Genomic DNA, 20,225 nt, shown 5'->3' with positions numbered 1-20,225 from the left:
CCACAATCCTCCTCAGGGTCCGATCACCTCTTCTCGTTGTGCAGCGTTTTCTGCCACACTTTTCCCTTCCCACAGACTTCCCACTGAGGTGCCTTGATACAGCACTCTGGGAACAGCCTATTAGTTCAGCAATTTCTTTCTGTGTCTTACCCTCTTGCTTGAGGGTGTCAATGATGGCCTTCTGGACAGCAGTCAGGTCGGCAGTCTTACCCATGATTGTGGTTTTGAGTAATGAACAAGGCTGGGAGTTTTTAAAAGCCTCAAGAATCTTTTGCAGGTGTTTAGAGTTACGTCGTTGATTCAGATGTTAGGTTAATAGCTTGTTTAGAGAACCTTTTCATGATATGCTAATTTTTTGGGACAGGCATTTTGGGTTTTCATGAGCTGTATGCCATAATCATCAGTATTAAAACAATTAAAGACCTGAAATATTTCAGTTGGTGTGCAATGAATCTGAAATATATGAAAGTTTCATTTTTATCATTACATTATGAAAAATAATGACCTTTATCACAATATGCTAATTTTTTGAGAAGGACCTGTACATGTGGAAATTGGCAAAGATTGGTAACACTAGAAAACCCATGGCACAACCGTGTTTAGTCTGTAAACGCTGTCATTATATTTGAAATGAGTTGTGGAAAGACAGAGAAATTAACCTGATCGAATCCTAACCTGTACCAGTGAACAGATTTTTATGAAACTTTCAGGAAGTATTGCTACTTCATAATGATTTCAGTTGACATTTGCTGACAACTTAATTCACAAGTGGCCACAGTTGAACTTTGGCAATACAGAAATGGCTACAGCTTACTCAGATTGCAAAAAATGTGCTAAGACTTGCTGAGAGTTATCCATCCATCCATCCATCCATCCATCCATCCATCCTTTATCTTTACCCACTTCTTCCATTTTGGGTCACGGGGGTCGCCAGTGCCCATGTCCAGCAATCACTGTGCGAGGGGCGGGGTACACCCATAACAGGTCTCCAGTCCATCACAGGGACACATAGAGACAAACGAGACAAACAACCATTCACTCTCTCACTCACACCTAGGGACAATTTAGAGTTACCAATCAGCCTAACGTGCATGTTTTTGGTCTGTGGGAGGAAACCGGAGTACCTGGAGAAAACCCACGCATGCACGGAGAGAACATGCAAACTCCACACAGAAAGGCCCCCGGACCGGGATTTTGAGCTGGCAACCTTCTCGCTGAGATTCAACAACAGTTGCGCCACTGTGCTGCCTTAGCTGAGAGTCAACGTCACCAAATATTTTGAGTATTCACACATTTCTTGTGATATTAATACTCATGCAGCATGCATTCATTCAAAATTTGCTAGTCTCTTAAGTGCCTCCCGTAACACACACGCACACACACACACACACACACACACACACACACACACACACACACACACACACACACACACACACACACACACACACACACACACACACACACATATATATATATATATATATATATATATATACATACATATATGTATATATATATATATATATATACTTACTTACATTCCTCAGGGACATCGGCGTATTGCTTGTTTTTAATTAATTTTTTGCTGCCATGTTGTTTAAAAAAACAAACTCCCTAAAAATGTTTTACCTGTAAGTTTTTCTTTTCCATTCACTTACCCCATGTATTTTGGACCGGCTGAACTTGCACAAACATGTAAACAAATGATGTGCTGATAGGGCACGTACAAATTTAGCATAAAACTGCTGTGGTTTCTAACTGATTGCACTTTCTGGAAACTCTGAGGTCAGCAGGAAGTGGGGGAAATGACAACAAATGCAATGAGACAACTCAAAACTGAAAGAGCTGCAGCATTTGAACCTTGGATCAGTCAGAGGATGAACAGACAAGAAAAGAAAGAAGTTGATCAACTGACTGAAAACTGACATGGCTGTCGTTAAAGAACTGCTCCTGGATACTTTAAGAGAGCTGGTTGATGAAGAACTCAGGACGTTTCAGTGGTTTCTTTACAGCTCCGATTTTAAAGGGTATGGTCATATTCCAAGGTCTCGGGTTGATGGGTTAGATCGGGAGGGTACAGTGGACCTCTTGGTGCAGAGTTATAGTTACCATGAAGCTGTTACTGTCTCTGTGAACATCCTGGAAAAGATGAGACAAAAACTGTGGGCAGAAAAACTAAAAGAAAATTATAACCAAGGTAAGGCAACCTTTACCCTTTTCCAAAACCTGACTGCTTAGTTGGTGTGCATGCTTCATTTGAAACATGTAGGCTAAAGTATGTCTCTTTCTTTGTTTCTTTATCAGTTCCAAGTAATCAAGCAAGCAAAGGTAAGAAGATAACAGGAACGCATAGTCATGTTCACAAGTCCAAACTCATAAAGTGCAAACTCTTTTTTTCTTGAGCAGAAAGTGACTTCCAAGACATACAAGAGAGACTGAAATCCTCATTAAAGGAAAAGTGCCAAAACATCTACGAGGGAAATGCAGATGAAGGGGACACCATCTACCTGAAAAAAATCTACACGGAACTGAAAGTGATTGAAGGAGCCTGGGGGGGGCTAAGCGATGAGCGTGAGGCCAGACAACAAAAGTCCAAGCACATGGTGGCAGAGGAAGTTATAAAAGTGAGCTGCCTTTTCAAACCCAATCAAGAAAAGCGAATCAGAACAGTGCTTACCCAGGGTATACCAGGAATGGGTAAAACTGTCTGCGCACAAAAGTTTACACTGAGCTGGGCCGAAGGAGAGGAAAACCAGGACATCACCTTACTCTTCCCACTTCCTTTCAGAGATTTAAATCCCAACATTGGAGAGAAGGACTGTACGCTGATGCAGCTTCTCCATCAGTTTTTCCCTGAGATAAAACCTCTCGAGAAGCTAGGACAGGAAAGGAAAGTCCTCTTCATCTTTGATGGCCTCGACGAGACTCTTCTCCCTCTGAACTTCAAGCATAACAAAGTTTTGAGAGATGAGGCGGAGCCAGCCTCGCTTGATGTGTTGATTACAAACCTCATCGCAGGGGACTTGCTTGGTAACGCACTTGTCTGGATCACTTCCAGGCCTGCCGCAGCTAGTCGGATCCCTCGAAAGCACATTGACCGATGGACGGAGGTAAAGGGTTTCACTAATGATCAATGGGAAGAGTACTTTAGAAAGCGTTTGGATGACAAAAACTTCTATACCAAAATCATCAATCATGTGAGGTCATCAAGAAGCCTTTGCATCATGTGTCAAATACCTATTTTTTGCTGGATTACTGTTACATTGTTGAAGAAAATGCTACGTGACAATGCGACCCAAAGTATGCCCAACACCCTGACCGAGATGTACATTTACCTCCTTCTCTGCCAGACAGACCGCGCGACTGAAAGGCATTATCCCATGAAAGGCAACAATTTCTGTTTGAAGCTAGCAGAGCTTGCATTCCGTCATCTGGAAAAAGGTAAACTCATCTTCTACGAGGCTGACCTGCAGGAGTGTGGAATGGATGTCAACGAGGCGACCACCTACTCAGGTTTTTGCACAGAGGTCTTCAAAATGGAAGAAGGAAGGAGACGAAAAGTTTTTAGCTTCGTACACTTGACCATTCAAGAGTTTCTGGCAGCCGTGTATGTCCATTATTCATACATGCAAAACAAGGACAACGTTCTTCTAACTTCCCTAGAAAGAGTGTCTGCGAGACTACGAAGGAATCTGTTTTTAATTTTCATAAAGCTGCCATCGAAAAAGCTGTGAGAAGTCCGGATGGCCATTGGGACCTGTTTCTTCGCTTCCTTCTGGGACTTTCGCTGAAGTCCAACCAGGAGCTCATCTACAAAGTGCTGCACTTGGAGGTTGAAGGAGAGGCAGATGTCTTTAGAACCATACAATTTATTAAAGAGAAGATTGACAAAGAACCTGAATGCACGCTCAACTTGTTCCACTGTCTGGGCGAGCTCAAGGAGGAGTCTCTGGTGCAAGAGATCCAGAGCTTTGTAAGCTCTGGCAGGATCTCAGCCCAAACTCTATCACCAGCTCAGTGGTCCGCTCTAACGTTTGAGCTGATGACATCAGAGACAGTCGAAGAAGCGTTTGATCTGAAGAAGTATATAAGATCAGAGGAGGGGGTGGCAAAGCTATTGAATGTCATAACTTCCTCCACACGAGCTTTGTAAGGTGTTTTTCTTGCATGGTGACTTCCATTCTTTAATGGTGTCCATGTGGCATAAAGCCAGAGCACAGTCTTAATTTATAAATAAAGTGTCTTGCTTTGTCTTGTTTCATTCTTTAGGCTAAATTGTTGCAAACTCACTGAAAACTGCTGTGAACTGCTAGCCTCTGCGCTGAGCTCGACGTCCTCTGATTTGACTGCCCTGGACCTGAGTGACAACAAGCTGAAGGATTCTGGGGTGGCCCTGCTTTCTGTTGGCCTGACGAGTCCGCACTGCAAGCTGAAGAGTTTAAGGTATCGCAAGTGGTGAAGCCGTACTTCTAACATCAACAATCATCTACTATTTTGACACATGTCTGGATTTAAATATTTCTGACCATTTTAAGGGGGGAGGGGTTAATATCTTATATGTTGTGTTTGTAATTGGCTTCAGTTTAAACAAAGAGTTCAAGTCTGGCAGGACTAAGCAGCTAATAGCTAATCTGAATGTGACCAAGACCAAAGACCAGTGATGGCAGATGCTTGGGCAGGCGGGGGGGGGGGGGTACATGAGGTGGAATGAAACTATGTACACAGGGTCCCAGTTACATTCATCAAAATTACAAATTGCAAAGAAAAACAGTAATAAGATCTGAGACATGAACTAAGAAATACACTAAACTAAAAATACCCTAAGCACTACTAGTACAAAACAAGGCATCAAAACAACAGCAGCACGAGCACGAGTCTGTGGAGCAGATGAGGACGAATGAACACACAGCAGGAAATAAATCAGCAGCATGGGATCAGCAGCATGGATAGTCAGCAGCACATAACAACAATCAAAGTGGCATTACAGTGATTTTTCATCACAGTAATTTTCACAGTGATAATCCAGACTAGGGATTCATGAGTCTAACAGCCTCAGAGTAGAAGCTTGTAGCAATAACAAAAGGTGAGATGGAGGAAGAAGGGTGACACCTTTTCCATCTCCACTCCACTACATTTCTTTTATTTATTTTTCATTCATTAAAGAGGGACACCAGCTGGTCAGTTTATTGATCAACAACAACTTAATTAATATTTTCACCCTTTAATGATCAGAATCAGTCACTGAAGTAGAATCTGTTAATTACAGGGAGTTCTATACCAGAACATATGAATATTCATCCAAATGAAGAGGCCAAAGTTGTCTTTGAAGTTTTATTACAGAAATAATCAAACTAAAAATCAGCAACAATAATAATGAATCAGTCAAGGCTTAATTCTCTTATCTAAGGCAAAATTCACCCTTTGCGCAGGAATTATTTCAGTTTTATACGCGCATGAATTTAGACAAAGTTTGACAATTTTAATAAATAATTTACTCTGAATTTTGGTTGAAAGGAGTTATTTAATGTGATCAGATAAAGTCATTTATTATCACTGCAAGCCAGGAATTGATTTATCCAGTTGCATCAGCTAAAAACAGCATAACCAGAGGCATCATGTCACCTGTTTCTGCTCCTTACTGGGTCAGTGTTGAGGGCATCACTCGTCTTTCAAGGGATCTGCTGGTGGATCAGACCAGGGTACACCATGAAGAGGACTTGCTGGGAAATGCCCAAAGGTACAGTGCCTTGCGAAAGTATTCGGCCCCCTTGAACTTTTGAACCTTTTGCCACATTTCCTGCTTCAAACATAAAGATCCATCCATTATCTTTACCCGCTTATTCCATTTTGGGTCACGGGGGTCGCTGGTGCCCATGTCCAGCAATCACTGTGTGAGGTGGGGTACACCCTGGACGGGTCTCCAGTCCATCACAGGGACACATAGAGACAAACGAGACAAACAACCATTCACTCTCTCACTCACACCTAGGGACAATTTAGAGTTACCAATCAGCCTAACTTGCATGTTTTTGGTCTGTGGGAGGAAACCGGAGTACCCGGAGAAAACCCACGCATGCACGGAGAGAACATGCAAACTCCACCCAGAAAGGCCCCTGGACCGGGGTTTGAACCAAGGACCTGCTCGCTGAGAGGCAGCATTCCAACACCTGTATACGTTTATTTGTGAACAGCAGTCTTCAGCTCTTTCCACAGATTCTCGATTGGATTCAGGTCTGGACTTTGACTTGGCCATTCCAACACCTGGATACGTTTATTTGTGAACCATTCCATTGTAGATGTGTCTTTATGTTTTGGATCATTGTCTTGTTGGAAGATAAATCTCCGTCCCAGTCTCAGGTCTCTTGCAGACTCAAACAGGTTTTCTTCCAGAATGGTCCTGTATTTGGCCCCATCCATCTTCCCATCAATTCTGACCATCTTCCCTGTCCCTGCTGATGAAAAGCAGGCCAAAACCATGATGCTGCCACCACCATGTTTGACAGTGGGGATGGTGTGTTCAGGGTGATGAGCTGTGTTGCTTTTATGCCAAACATATTGTTTTGCATTGTGGCCAAACATTTTGATTTTGGTTTCATGTGACCAGAGCACCTTCTTCCACATGTTTGGTGTGTCTCCCAGGTGCTTGTGACAAACTTTAAACACTTTTTATGGATATCTTTGAGAAATGGCTTTCTTCTTGCCACTCTTCCATAAAGGCCAGATTTGTGCAGTGTACGACTGATTGTTGTCCTATGGACAGACTCTCCCACCTCAGCTGTAGATCTCTGCAGTTCATCCAGAGTGATCATGGGCCTCTTGGCTGCATCTCTGATCAGTCTTCTCCTTGTTCGAGATGAAAGTTTAGAGGGACGGCCGGGTCTTGGTAGATTTGCAGTGGTCTGATACTCCTTCCATTTCAATATGATTGCTTGCACAGTGCTCCTTGGGATGTTTAAAGCTTGGGAAATCTTTTTGTATCCAAATCCGGCTTTAAACTTCTCTACAACAGTATCTCGGACCTGCCTGGTGTGTTCCTTGGTCTTCATGATGCTCTCTGCACTTTGAACAGAACCCTGAGACCATCACAGAGCAGGTGCATTTATACGGAGACTTGATTACACACAGGTGGTTTCTATTTATCATCATCAGTCATTTGGGACAACATTGGATCATTCATAGATCCTCACTGAACTTCTGGAGTGAGTTTGCTGCACTGAAAGTAAAGGGGCCCAATAATATTGCACGCCCCACTTTTTAGTTTTTTATTTGTTAAAAAAGTTTGACACATCCAATAAATTTCATTCCACTTCACGATTGTGTCCCACTTGTTGTTGATTCTTCACAAAAAATTAAAATTTTATATCTTTATGTTTGAAGCCTGAAAAGTGGCAAAAGGTTAAAAAGTTCAAGGGGGCCGAATACTTTCACAAGGCACTGTAGCTGAGCGTGCTGGCTCCATCCTCCAGCTGTCCATCACTAGCGTTAGCAACATTCTCCATAGATGTGGAAGGATGGCAGTAGACTTGATCCTTCTTCCAAATTATTGTTTATTTGTTGGTTGCAGTCTGCCTCCTTCTCTGTTTCCATTCTAGGCAATTTGGGCAATAGAAAACGGTCCATTTTTGCATTTCGTGCACTTTTCAAATGTTTAACGAACTTTCAGTAACTTGAATTTTCACTTGTGGCTCGGAGGTTCATTTCCAGTTGCGAGATCAGATTTTTTAAAACTCAATATAATCAATAATTTTTTTTTTTAATTAGTTGTGTTTTGCAAGGAAAATACCACAACAACCCCATATTAAAAAATATTAACTCAGATTGAAAAGAAAATAATCTGATATTTTCTTGGGGTGCCGTGACTTTTCCAGGGGGAGCTATAGCACCCCCTAGCTCCCCCCTGGAGCCGCCTATGCCAAAGAGGATTGTTGTCATCTTTAAAAAAAATAGTCTGTAAAATTTATACCCATTGATTTTGCAGCTGCTGCTATTGCACTTGCAAAACAGTGCAAAAACTTTTTTAGAATAACTGTGAAATGATAAACCAATGGCAATGTAAATGTGTTAAAAAAGCATTCGCTGTATGAAATTTTGAAGATTTGAGTTGTTTTATGACAGAAAAATCTTTTGGAAGTGAGATTTTGCCGCCTGAAAACAACTCAAAACTTCCTTTATCGTTCATCCAAGTCCAAATTCTTAAACTTTTACATCCCCATCAATTGTCCAATACAGGGAAGTTATGGCAGCTGTATTAAAAACGTTCTGCTAGAATCGACTCCAGCCTGAAGTGAAAGTGTTACACCTCGCTGCTACTTGCACTTGAAAAAAAACCCGCATAACTTTTTATAAATGCCCACGTACAAAGAAACTGACAACCGTGTAAATGTTTATGCAACAGTATTCTCAAAAAAACAATTGAAAACATTTTAAACTGGAGTTATTTTTAGATATAATACTTAGGTCTTAGCTGTTAGCTTGTCAGGCCATAACTCTATATTTATTAATCCGACTTGAATGCAGCTTGCTCTATACTTTGCATCTGGACAGTACAAGTAGGAGAGCACTCTTATTTTTTCCAGATTGCATAAGTGTGGATTGAAGGGGGGATGCTGTGAGGCTCTAGCTGTTGCTGTCAGCTCAGAATCAACACAGCTAAAAGAGCTGGACCTGAGCGGGAATGACTTCCAGGGAACAGCAGTGAAGGCCCTGAGTGTTGGACTGAGCAGCCGCCACTGTAAGCTGGAAACACTGAGGTTAGACCTGCTTTCTCCGGACAAATTTCACCTTTGCTTTAATCTCAGTTTAGTTGCAACATATATATTGTTAATTGGCACGTTGAATTCTTTGCGCAGAGTGAATCAGTGCAAGCTGAGAGAGAGTTCCTGCGAGTCTTTGGCTTCAGTTTGGCTCTCAGGTCCGTCTCGGCTGAAATCTCTTGACCTGAGTACCAACAACGTGAAGGACGCTGGTGTGTCTCTGCTTACTGCTGGTCTGACGAGTCCACACTGTGAACTAGAAACACTCAGGTCAGTTTGTTCTCTGTACAAAATGGACTATCCAAACCAATATACTGGTAGTTACTGTTAGTTTTAAGGCTAAATTTTAAGATGTGACTGGAATTCAGAGGAAAAAAACAACTTATATGTATTTTTTAGTTTGAGGCTTTATTTTGCAATTGTGGAAATGCTGATTAGGCATAAAATAGTTTTTATCTTTTAATAACTTTAAACAGTTGATTATCATTTGTATCACTGAGTCCCAACTGGCTTACTTTAACACGTGTGTTGGTGTTAGCCAGGCCGGCGTTGACTTACGTTCTTCAGCTCTCTGTTCATTTTAGAACTGATTTTAAAGGTTTATAGTTGACCTATGAGGACCTGAATGGACAGACTTCTGTGGACCTGTCTGACCTCGTGCTGTGCCTCCAGATCCCTTAGATCTAGTGATCCTTTGCTTTTAATTGTTCCAAGCTGGTCCATAGAGGCGATCGGTCTTTAGTTGACCTGAGGTCCAGGATGGTCCATAGAGAGATGATCAGGTTTTTACTTGTCCCAAGGTCCAGGCTGGCCTACAGAGGTGATTGGGTCTTTAGTTGTCCCAAGGTCCAAGTTGGTCTACAGGAGGGATTGGGTCTTTAATCATCCTGAGATCCAAGCTGGTCCACAGAGGCGATCAGGTCTTTAGTTTTCCAGAGGTCCAGGCTGGTCCATTGAGAGACGATCATGCCTTTAGTTGTCCCGAGATCCAAGCTGGTCCACAGAGGTGATTGGGTCTTTAGTTTTCCCGAGGTCCAGGCTGGTCCACAGAGGTGATTGGGTCTTTTCAGTTGTAGCTTCTAAACTGGGGAACCAGCTGCTCCTTCATGTCAGATAGACTTCAACTCTTGCTGTTTAAGTTCCATCTGAAAACCTTCCACTCACTGGCTTTCAATACAACATAAGATACATTTTGTTGGTCTTAGTTGCAAGTCTTATAATATTGTTAACTTTTTATGGTCTCTTATATTTGGTATTGTGTTTTTACTGTTTACTGTTTTGTGTTCAGCACTTTTGCTTTTTTTTCTTTAAATGTGCTTTATAGATAAGTCTGATGTGAAGTGATTTGATACATAGCTTTAGTGACAGAAATGAACACTAAAGAATGACATAGGTATTGACATTGGACTTGGTTCTTTCTTCAAAGAACTAACAGTCACTATGCCCCTTTGCTCTAACAATGTTGTTGATATATCCTCATGTTAGATACAGTTGAAAAATATAGCATTTAGATTTGCCGCCCTCTCACATGCCACCCTACAAGGCAACCTGAAACTGTCAGACCTCAATGACCTGAAAGACGGTCAGTGAAACCTTTGAATGATGTTTTTAACCATTGTCTTTGTTTTAATCCACCCATCATAATCTTTGCCCGCTTCTTCCTTAATGAGTTGCTGGGGTCGCCGGTGTCCATGTCCAGCAGTCGCTGTGTGAGAGGCGAGGTACACCCTGGACAGGTCTCCAGTCCATCACAAGGACAAATTGAGACAAACGAGACAACCATTCACTCTCTCACTCACACCTAGGTACAATTTAGTTACCAATCAGCCTAGCATGCATGATTTTGGTCTGTGGGAGGAAACTGGAGTACCCGGAGAAAACCCACGCATGCACGGAGAGAACATGCAAACTCCACCCAGAAAGCTGCCAGACCAGGACTCAATTCTGCAACCTCCTCACTGAGAGGTCACAATGATGATAAGAAAATCACATACAGGTGCTGGTCATAAAATTAGAATATCATGAAAAAGTTGATTTATTTCAGTCATTCCCTTCAAAAAGTGAAACTTGTATATTATATTCATTCATTACACACAGTCTGATATATTTAAAATGTTTATTTCTTTTAATGTTGATGTTTATAACTGACAACTAATGAAAATCCCAAATTCAGTATCTCAGAAAATTATAATATTGTAAAAAGTTCAATATTGAAGACACCTGGTGCCAAACTCTGATCAGATAGTTTACTCAAAACACTTGCAAAGGCCTTTAAATGGTCTCCCAGTCTAGTTCTGTAGGTACACAATCATGGGGAAGACTGCTGACTTGACAGTTGTCCTAAATACGACCATTGACACCTTGTACAGGGAGGGAAAGCCACAAAACATCATTGCTTAAGAGACTGGCTGTTCACAGAGCTCTGTGTCCAAGCACATTAATGGAGAAGCAAAGGGAAGGAAACGAACAATGTGGTAGAAAAAGTGTGTACAAGAAATAGGGATAACCACACCTTTGAGAGGACAGTGAAACAAAGCCCATTCCCAAATGTGGGGGAGATTCACAAAGAGTGGCCTGCAGCTGGAGTCAGTGCTTCAAGAACCACCACGCACAGACGTATGCAAGACATGGGTTTCAGTTGACGCATTCCTTGTGTCAAGCCACTCTTGAACCAGGGACAGTGTCAGAAGCGTCTCGCCTGTGCTAAAGACAAAAAGGACCGGACTGCTGCTGAGTGGTCCCAAAGTTATGTTCTTTGATCAAAGTAAACTTTGCATTTCCTTTGGAAATCACGGTCCCAGAGTCTGGAGGAAGAGAGGAGAGGCACAGAATCCACATTGATTTAGGTCCAGTGTCAAGTTTCCACAGTCAGTGATGGTTTGGGGTGCCATGTCATCTGCTGGTGTTGGTCCACTGTATTTTCTGAGGTCTAAGGTCAACGCAGCTGTCAACCAGCAAGTTTTAGAGACTTCATGCTTCCTGCTGCTGACCAACTTTATGGAGATGCAGATTTCTTTTTCCAACAGGACTTGGCACCTGCACACGGTGCCAAAGTTACCAGTACCTGGTTTAAGGACCAGGGTATTCCTGTTCTTAATTGGCCAGTAAACTTGCCTGACCTTAACCCCATAGAAAATCTATAGGTATGGTGAAGAGGAAGATGTGATACACCAGACCCAACAATTCAGAAGAACTGAAGGCCACTATCAGAGTAACCTGGGCTCTCATAACACCTGAGCAGTGACACAGACTGATCGACTCCATGCCACGCTGCATTGCTGCAGTAATCCAGGCAAAAGGAGCCCCAACTAAGTTTTGATGCTGTACATGTTCATACTTTTCATGTTCATACTACTCAGTTGGCCAACATTTTTAAAAATCACTTTTTTATTGGTCTTAAGTAATATTCTAATTTTCTGAGATACTGAATTTGGGGTTTTCATTAGTTGTCAGTTATAATCCTCAACGTTAAAAGAAATAAACATTTGACATATATCAGTCTGTGTGTAATGAATGAATATAATATACAAGTTTCACTTTTTGAATGGAATTACTGAAATAAATAAACTTTTTCATGATATTCTAATTTTATGACCAATACCTGTATATTAGATGGATGCAGGTTTGTCTTTAAAGTATAATCTAACAGCAATATAAACATTTTGAGGGTTTTTGCTTGATTTGTTTCATTTCTTCCACTTAGACTCAGCTGGTGTAGCCTGACCCAGAAATCCTGCAGTCACATCGGCTCAGCACTCAGCTCAGCTTCTGGTAAGCTCAGGGAGCTGGACTTGAGTGGAAACAGTCTGCAGGGTCCAGGTTTTGAGCTGCTGTGCTCTGGACTCAAAAATCAGCACTGCAAACTGGAAATTTTAAGGTGAGGTCACGCGGGTTTAGCAGACAAATTGATGATTGTTGAGCAGTTTAGATTATTGTAATGATGTAGTTCTTTGACATTGTACTGCAGACATTTTCTTTAAAACAATCGTGCACTACATTTATCATGCAGTCTTAAACTTTGTGGGGTTTGATCAGTATAACTCATCAGGATAAATCATGCTTATTTGCAGATTAAACGATTGCAATCTCCAAGAATGCTGTGCTGATATTGCTTTAGTCCTGAGCACCAAGAAGTCTCAGCTGAAGGAGTTGGATCTGAGTGGGAATGATCTGGAGGATTTGGAGGTGGAGCTGCTCTCAGCTGGATTAGGAAATCCACACTGTACTCTGGAAACTTTGGGGTAAACGTCAAGAAAGAATTAGGAATGATCTTACGTATACACTGCACAGTAGTCAGTAAATTAGAGAATGGAATGTGGTGTAGATAACACATGTCAAACATGCAGGTTGTCATTCTGCGGCATCACAGTTAAAGGCTGCACTCATCTGGCTTCAGCACTGAGCTCGTCCCATCTGAGGCAGCTGGACCTCAGCTACAACTACCTGCAGGACTCTGGAGTGAAGCTGATATCTGCTCATCTGGACGATACTCTCTGTAAACTGCAACAGCTCAGGTAGTGCTACTGCTTTTAGTTTTTATTTGTAGTGAGTGGTCGGGCTTTAGGGTTGTTAAAACTACCCTTCATTTAGAATGCAGTATTCATTCAACCTTTATTTATACAGGTTAGTCTCATTGAGCCCCGAGGACTCATTTACAAGTGAGACCTGATTTTAACAAAGAGTGACGACAACAGTAGACAATCATAAAAAGCATAAAAATTAAGAATAACAAGTGAAAGAAAATGGTATTAAAAATGAAACAAAAACGGCTAGGTTGTAAGGCGATGTAGAAAACTAAAAACAGGAACATGTCTGCATTGGTTTTTGCCAGGAACGTAGCAGATATTTGAAGCCTCTTAGAGAGGTCAAGGTCGAGAGCTTCAGGTCTTTTTGCAAGATATTCCAGGAAACAGGAGCGGAATAGAAGGCACTTTCACCAAGTTCAGTCCTCACTGAGGGAATGGGATGGCTAAAAGAAATAGGTAATAAAAAACAGCTAGATTCTAAGGCGAATGTAGAAAACTAAAAACAGGAACATGTCTGCATTGATCCCTGCCAAGAGTCCAACAGGTTCTTAAAGCCACTTAGAGAGGTCAAGGTCGAGAGCTTCAATTGTTTTTGTAAGGTATTCCAGGAAACAAGAGCGGAGTAGGAGAAGGCCCTTTTGCCTAGTTCAGTCCTCATTGTGGGAACACTGCAGGTAATAATGTCCTGAGAGCACACGCCGTAGCTGCACTCACGCAGAGACATGTAGGAGGAGATGTATGAAGGCAGCAGACCAAGAATTGATTTAAAGATGAAAATGTACATGTGTCTACGTGAAGTTAATGATGTCCAGTTAACCAGTGAATACAGGGTACAGTGGTGGGTACAGTAGTTACAGCCAGTTATGAATCTTAGTGCACCATGATAGACAGCATCCAACATCTGCAGGGTGTTTGTAGGAGCGTTCATGTAAATAATGTCACTGTAATCAATGGAGGGAAGGAAAGTTGCAGTTACAAGGAATTTCCTAGCATTCAGAGTTAGACAGGATCTATTTCTGAAAAAGAAACCCAATTTAACTTTCAGTTTCCTTACTAGGTTTTCCACATGGAGCTTAAAAGAGCGATGCAAGTCGACCAAGATACCCAAATATTTGTAGGAATCGACAAACTCAATAGGAGCACCATTCAAGGATAAAATCGAAGGAAGAACTGCGGGGACCGACTTCAGTATGTTTTTGCAAATGGAGACAAGGCTGAAATGTTTACAAATATGAAAGGAGTCCCCCAAGGCTCAAATCTAGTCCCCAATTTATTTTTGTTTTATTTTAATGACATTGGAATGAATACGATAGCTGAAGTGCACCTTTACGCAGATGACACCATATTTACTCAGCTGAGCCTGCATTAAGCCAGGCTGTTGAGCTTCCATTTTACTTTCAGCAGCTGCTGCAGCAAAATGAGATCCAAAGCTAGTGCTTGATGTGAATAAAGTCAAATAAATTAAGTTTTCCAGAACTCACTCTCAGACAAGATCCTAAATAATATTGGCATTTCTACCCTACAGGGAGACCTTAACGAAAGGGTATACCTACAGATATTTGGATGGATGGTACTGAGATTTAATACAAAATAAAAAGAAGACCTGAAGGGTTAAAAAAAAAAAAGGCCTGTATTAAATATTCAGTCAGAAAAATAATTTATTCGCACAACGTTTTTGATGATGGTGACATGATTTATAATTATTCTCTTCCTGCACACTTCAATGCTTTGATTCTGTAAATCAGAGTTCTTATGTACTCTCTTTAAGTCTAAGGAGACAACAGCAACAACATATATTTGTATGTGCAAAGCTATACTGAGTAAACTTGCTGCCTGTTTGTGTAAATCTTTAATATTTTTAAGCTCTGATATAAGCTGCGGTCCTCCAGTTGGCTCTTTAGATTTTCTTGGACTTGTTTTCTGAAATTGTTTGAAATGTGTTGTTTTGAACATTAGTAATGGAAAAATCTTGATATTAAACTAAAATTTTATGCTTTTGTATTTTTTTTGGGGGGGGCGTATAAAACTCTGAATAAGTTATTGTTAACTAAAAAACTGAACGGTTATTATTAAATTGTGTGTTTTTATTATTTTTTTTTGTTTAGGTATATTGCCGTAATTATAATTTATACCATGTAACTTTGTAATAGTATGCAACTTTTACCAAGTCTCTACCAACTATAGACATTTCCTTGCTAAATAAAGATTAAATATAAAAATAAACTAAACCATAAAGATAGAGAAAAAAGTAGCCAAACAAGTTAATAATATTAGGTAGTTAAAAAAATGGAAACAGTAAAAGCATATTTCTTGCTCACATGAGAATTGTTCAAACACACACCATCTCCAACAGTTTAAAATTTTATTTATAATTTAGTTCCCATTTTTTGGATCAGTTTTGCTCAGTTTGGCTGCTGACAAAATAGAAAAGTTTTGTTGCACATACGAGAAACCGATAATGAAAGTAAAATAAAACGAGCTCTCTGCTGACTTTTTAAGTTAAATTTCACTTTATGGTGATTCTGTTTTATTTACAGTAAATGTCTAAAATATGTACGATTTGGAATCAAACTCTTTAATTCAGAGTTAAATATTATTAATACTTTGTATTTTTTTCCTTCTCTTTTTTACAGGGCAGATCCAAATGCAGAGTGTTTCCTGAAATCAAAGCTGAAAAACTGTAAGTTTCTTATAGTACATGTTCTGTTATAGTTACTCATTTTAAAGAGATATTTCAGCCATTTTCAAATGGTTCTTTATGCTGGTTGAAATAGTTGTTAGCTCCCTTGTTCTCTAAGACTTAAGCTTCAAAGTGAAGCAATCTATGACAGGTAAGATAGTTGTCCATATCTTTTACACATCAAATCAGATTGTTTGTAAAACGCAGCTTGAAGTTGGCCTTTTTATATTTTTTTATTGTTTTTCTCTCTTTTATGAAAAATTCCTTTTGTGAATTTGTTGTCATTTGTAGCTTATTTTCAAATAATTTTCTTCACAATTACTTACTACCTTAAAAATAATTCACTTCATGAAGTTCAACTGATGGCCTGGCTAGTCTCAAAGGATTACCGTATTTTTCAGACTTAAAATCCTTTAATTTTCTCAAAAATCGACAGGGAGCCTTAATCTGGTGCGCCTTATGGATTAATTCTGGTTGCGCTTACTGACCTCGAGCTGATTTTATGTGGTAAACGGCGCTCAAATACCTGTCAAAATGAACTTGTTTTGCTTAATGCGCCTTAAAATTCAGTGCGCCTTATAGTCCAAAAAATACGGTACCAGTCTTTTCTAATCATGTTTCTGACCAGTCACATCACACCTCTTCCACACCAGGCTTTCATGCAGGTTTAATGCACAGTTTGTACCAGTGTTTTCCTCTGATATGCACATTTTAGATGTTTGCTGGCTCACTTGAACAAAGTGAGTTGGTCTATTCATTCCACTGATCTACATTCAGCCACAGTTTGGTTTAAAACAACTAGTTCTTTGACAGTTTCTTCAGTATGGAGTAGTTTATGCTGTTGTTTTGCTCTTTATCCAACAGATGGCAGTATATTAAACCAAAGTCTGTGGGTTTTTCTTCCAGATTCCTGCACCTTGACATTCAACACAAACACAGCTGCCAAGTCTCTGTTTCTGCATGATGGGGGGAAGCAGGTTACATGGGTCAGAGAGATCCAGCCGTACCCCAATCACCCCGAGAGGTTTGAAAGTGTCTCCCAGGTCCTTTGTCAGCAAGCCCTCACCCAGTGCCACTACTGGGAAGTGGAGTGGCGTGGGCGCTGGGTGGACATCGCCGTCGCCATGAGTGGAATTCGCCGCAGGGCGAGTTCTCACATCTGTGCGTATGGCAAAACTGATCAGTCCTGGTGTCTGTTCTGTACTGAGGATTATTACAGCGTTCAGCACGACAACCAGTCTGTGGAAATCCCTTCCCCTCCATCTCGCTCACAGAGGGTTGGAGTTTACCTGGACTGGCCGGGTGGAACCCTGTCGTTCTACAGTGTGCTCTCTGGGAGCCTCAGACACCTTCATACCGTCTACAACAACTTCTCTGAGCCACTCTACCCCGGCTTTGGGATGGAGGAGGATGACTGCTCGGTCATTCTTTGCACAATGTAGGACATGAGAGAACTAGTTTCTGTCTGCATTTGTGGAAAAACATGATAAATTATTAATCAAAGTAGATCTGAAGTATTTTGCTTTCCTTTTACTATGAAATTAAATAAAACTATACATAACTAGTTTGTGGTAAACAAAGAGACTTTATCACAAAGGACATTTGTGAGATTGACTCACATCATGAACAGCTTAGGAATGAGTTACACGATAGGGATGGTCAATTTAAGCAAAAACACTTTAATTTGTCTAAGATCAGAGGTGGGATTTACAGCTGTTAGAAGGAGCTATCTTGTTTGTCTGTTTCTTTCAAAGAGCCGTTCAAAACACTGGCTCATATTTATATTAACTTTTCTAAAGAAGCCAGCCTAAGATAATGTCACAACTCTGATTACTTTATAATAACTAATATAACGCAACAATAAACTGTATAGAAGAAGAGAAAACTGTCTGCTGCTGAGTTCACCTGTGACCATTTCAACTATATTATCCTTTCAAAATAAAGCACAATGGCAGAAATAGTTGTTGGGACTGAGTTATTCTTCTTTTTTTGGGGACAGCTGTGGCTGAGTGGTTAGAGCAGTCATCCTCCAATGCAAGAGTCAGGGGTTCGATTCCACCAGCAGTCACATGCCGAAGTGTCCCTGGGCAAGACACCGAACCCCTCATTTGTAAGGTTCTGTCCCAATCCTGTTTTTGTGCACTAGTTAATGTCTCCCTGCTCCCAGTTCTGTTTCTGTTCACATAGTTTATTATTCTCTGTCCTGTTTCTGTGCATTTAGTTAATGATTCTATGCTCCGTTCCTGTTAATTACTCTCCAGGTGTTTCGTATTAGTTTAATTGGTGGCTCACCTTTATATTCTGAGCTTTCCTGCGTCTCAGGCAGGGGAGCATTAAGTGTTTTGCCAGCACCTTCACAGTCGGCTCCTAGCGTCCTGGTCCCTTGGTTATTCCTCGAGTCGTGAGTAATATTGCTGCCTTGTCAGCACCTCATGTTTGTTGTCGCCTTACGAGTTGTATCGCTGCCCTGCCAGCACTTTGTTTGTCTTCACCTGTTTGTAAATTAAACACTTTTTGACTTCAGTGGAGTTTTGTTTGCATTTGGATCTCAACCTCCACCCGATCGTAACATAATACTCCCCTCCCTGAGACCTAGCAAGCAGCTCCCCATTTTTGAATGTTTTTCAAAGAAAGCAGAAAGGACTGTGCATCGAGGGAGAAAAGCGTGTGACAGGAGATCGCCTCTCTTTTACCTGGCACACTCCATGACGGTTTCCACGTCCCCGATGTTTCCTGCTCTTGAGATGGCGGACCAGGGTCCTGATTTATCACCGTTGGAAGATAAGGTGACTCTTCCACACTTCCGTGGTATAATAACCCTTCTCCATATTACCCCTGTGGACAGGGTCAAAGCCAGGAGGGCCCTCATCAACGAGGTACTGAGAATCTGGGCAGGCTTCCCTGAGTTCTTCCGCACACCTGCAGACTGGGAGATCCTCGCCTAAACACAGAGGAAAAGTCTGAGATTGACCCCTCTGAGTACCTGTCCTCAGAGGGACCTACGTCCTCGGTCGCTTCCATTGTCCCTGTGCTGGCAGCTCCTCCTGTGGTCTCCATGCTAGCCACTGCTGCTTCTCTTCTGGTTCCTGTTTCTGCCACCGCTGCCACCCATCCCGAGGTCAACGCGTCAGCCGCCGCTTTTCCTGTGGCTCCTGCATCAGCAGCTGCTGCCGCCCCTGTGGTTTCTGCAGCTGCTGCCACTCCTGTGGTTCCTGCACCAGCTGCCGCTGTCGCTCCTCTGTCAAACGCAGCTGCCGCTCTTGTGGTCACCACGTTGTCTGCCTGCCCTGCTCCTCGCCACCATAGAAGAAAAGGCCAATGTGGCTCTCCAGCCCTCTCCCTGCATAAGTTGGACAACTCTGCCTCTGAGGTCCCCAGCGCTGATCCGGCTCTCCTGTTCTCGATGCCCGCTTCGGCTACCCCGGACTCGTCGACTGCAGACCCCTCGCCGGACTCGTCAGCTGCCAATGTCCCGTCTGTTTCCACAGCTGCCAACGACCTGTCTGTCCCCGCAGCTATCCACAACCCTCCTGTCCACGCAGCTGCCTATGTCCGGTCCAGCAACTGCTAAGCCCACCATTAATGGTCCTATTCCATACTTCCCCAAACTTTAGTCCCCCTATGGACGGTCCTCGAGACGCCCGCTCGAACTTGACCTGTGGTATGGATGGTCTCAGGGACGTCCACTTGAACTCCTGTTTTGCATGTACTCAGGGCTGCTCCTAGGTTGTTTGTTTTGGTGCCCTCTGACCTTTAGGTGTTTTCCCCCATCACCCACCCAAGTTGGGTTGGTGTTTTGTCAGGAGCCGTTTAGGAGAGAGGGGGATACTGTAAGGCTCTGTCCCAGTCCTGTTTTTGTGCACTAGTTAATGTCTCCCTGCTCTGGTTCTGTTCCTGTGTACATAGGTTATTATTCTGTCCTGTTTCTGTGCATTTAGTTAATGATTCTATGCTCCGTTCCTGTTAATTGCTCTCCAGGTGTTACAAATTTGTTCAATTGGTGGCTCACCTTTTATATTCTGAGCTCTCTGCCACTCAGGCAGGGGAGCATTAAGTGTTTTGCCTACATCTTCACGGTCAGCTGCTAGTGTCCTGGTCCCTTGGCTAGATCGATCGATCGATCTATCTATCTATCTATCTATCTATCTATCTATCTATCTATCTATCTATCTATCTATCTATCTATCTATCTATCTATCTATCTATCTATCTATCTATCTATCTATCTATCTATCTATCTATCTATCTATCTATCTATCTATC

At 41.8% G+C, this 20,225-nt stretch overlaps 1 protein-coding gene across 1 annotated transcript; it reads left to right on the top strand.

Moving 5' to 3' along the window:
• The first annotated feature begins 1,929 nt into the window (after nt 1-1,929).
• Nucleotides 1,930-19,533, top strand: LOC119428552 (NACHT, LRR and PYD domains-containing protein 12-like). Its single transcript, XM_037696233.1, is given in 13 exon segments — nt 1,930-2,200; nt 2,308-2,331; nt 2,410-3,684; nt 3,687-4,152; nt 4,273-4,446; nt 8,580-8,753; nt 8,853-9,026; nt 12,460-12,633; nt 12,827-12,997; nt 13,103-13,270; nt 15,916-15,962; nt 16,869-17,400; nt 18,888-19,533. Coding segments are annotated over 13 exon segments (4,296 nt in total).
• The last annotated feature ends 692 nt before the right edge of the window (nt 19,534-20,225 follow it).

Source organism: Nematolebias whitei, chromosome 22 (genome assembly GCF_014905685.2).
Source record: "Nematolebias whitei isolate Nwh7 chromosome 22, NemWhi1, whole genome shotgun sequence".
In the NCBI taxonomy this organism is placed as follows: Eukaryota; Metazoa; Chordata; class Actinopteri; order Cyprinodontiformes; family Rivulidae; genus Nematolebias; species Nematolebias whitei.
Note: the sequence above shows the minus strand (reverse complement) of the source record. Positions and strands in the feature narration are given on the sequence as shown.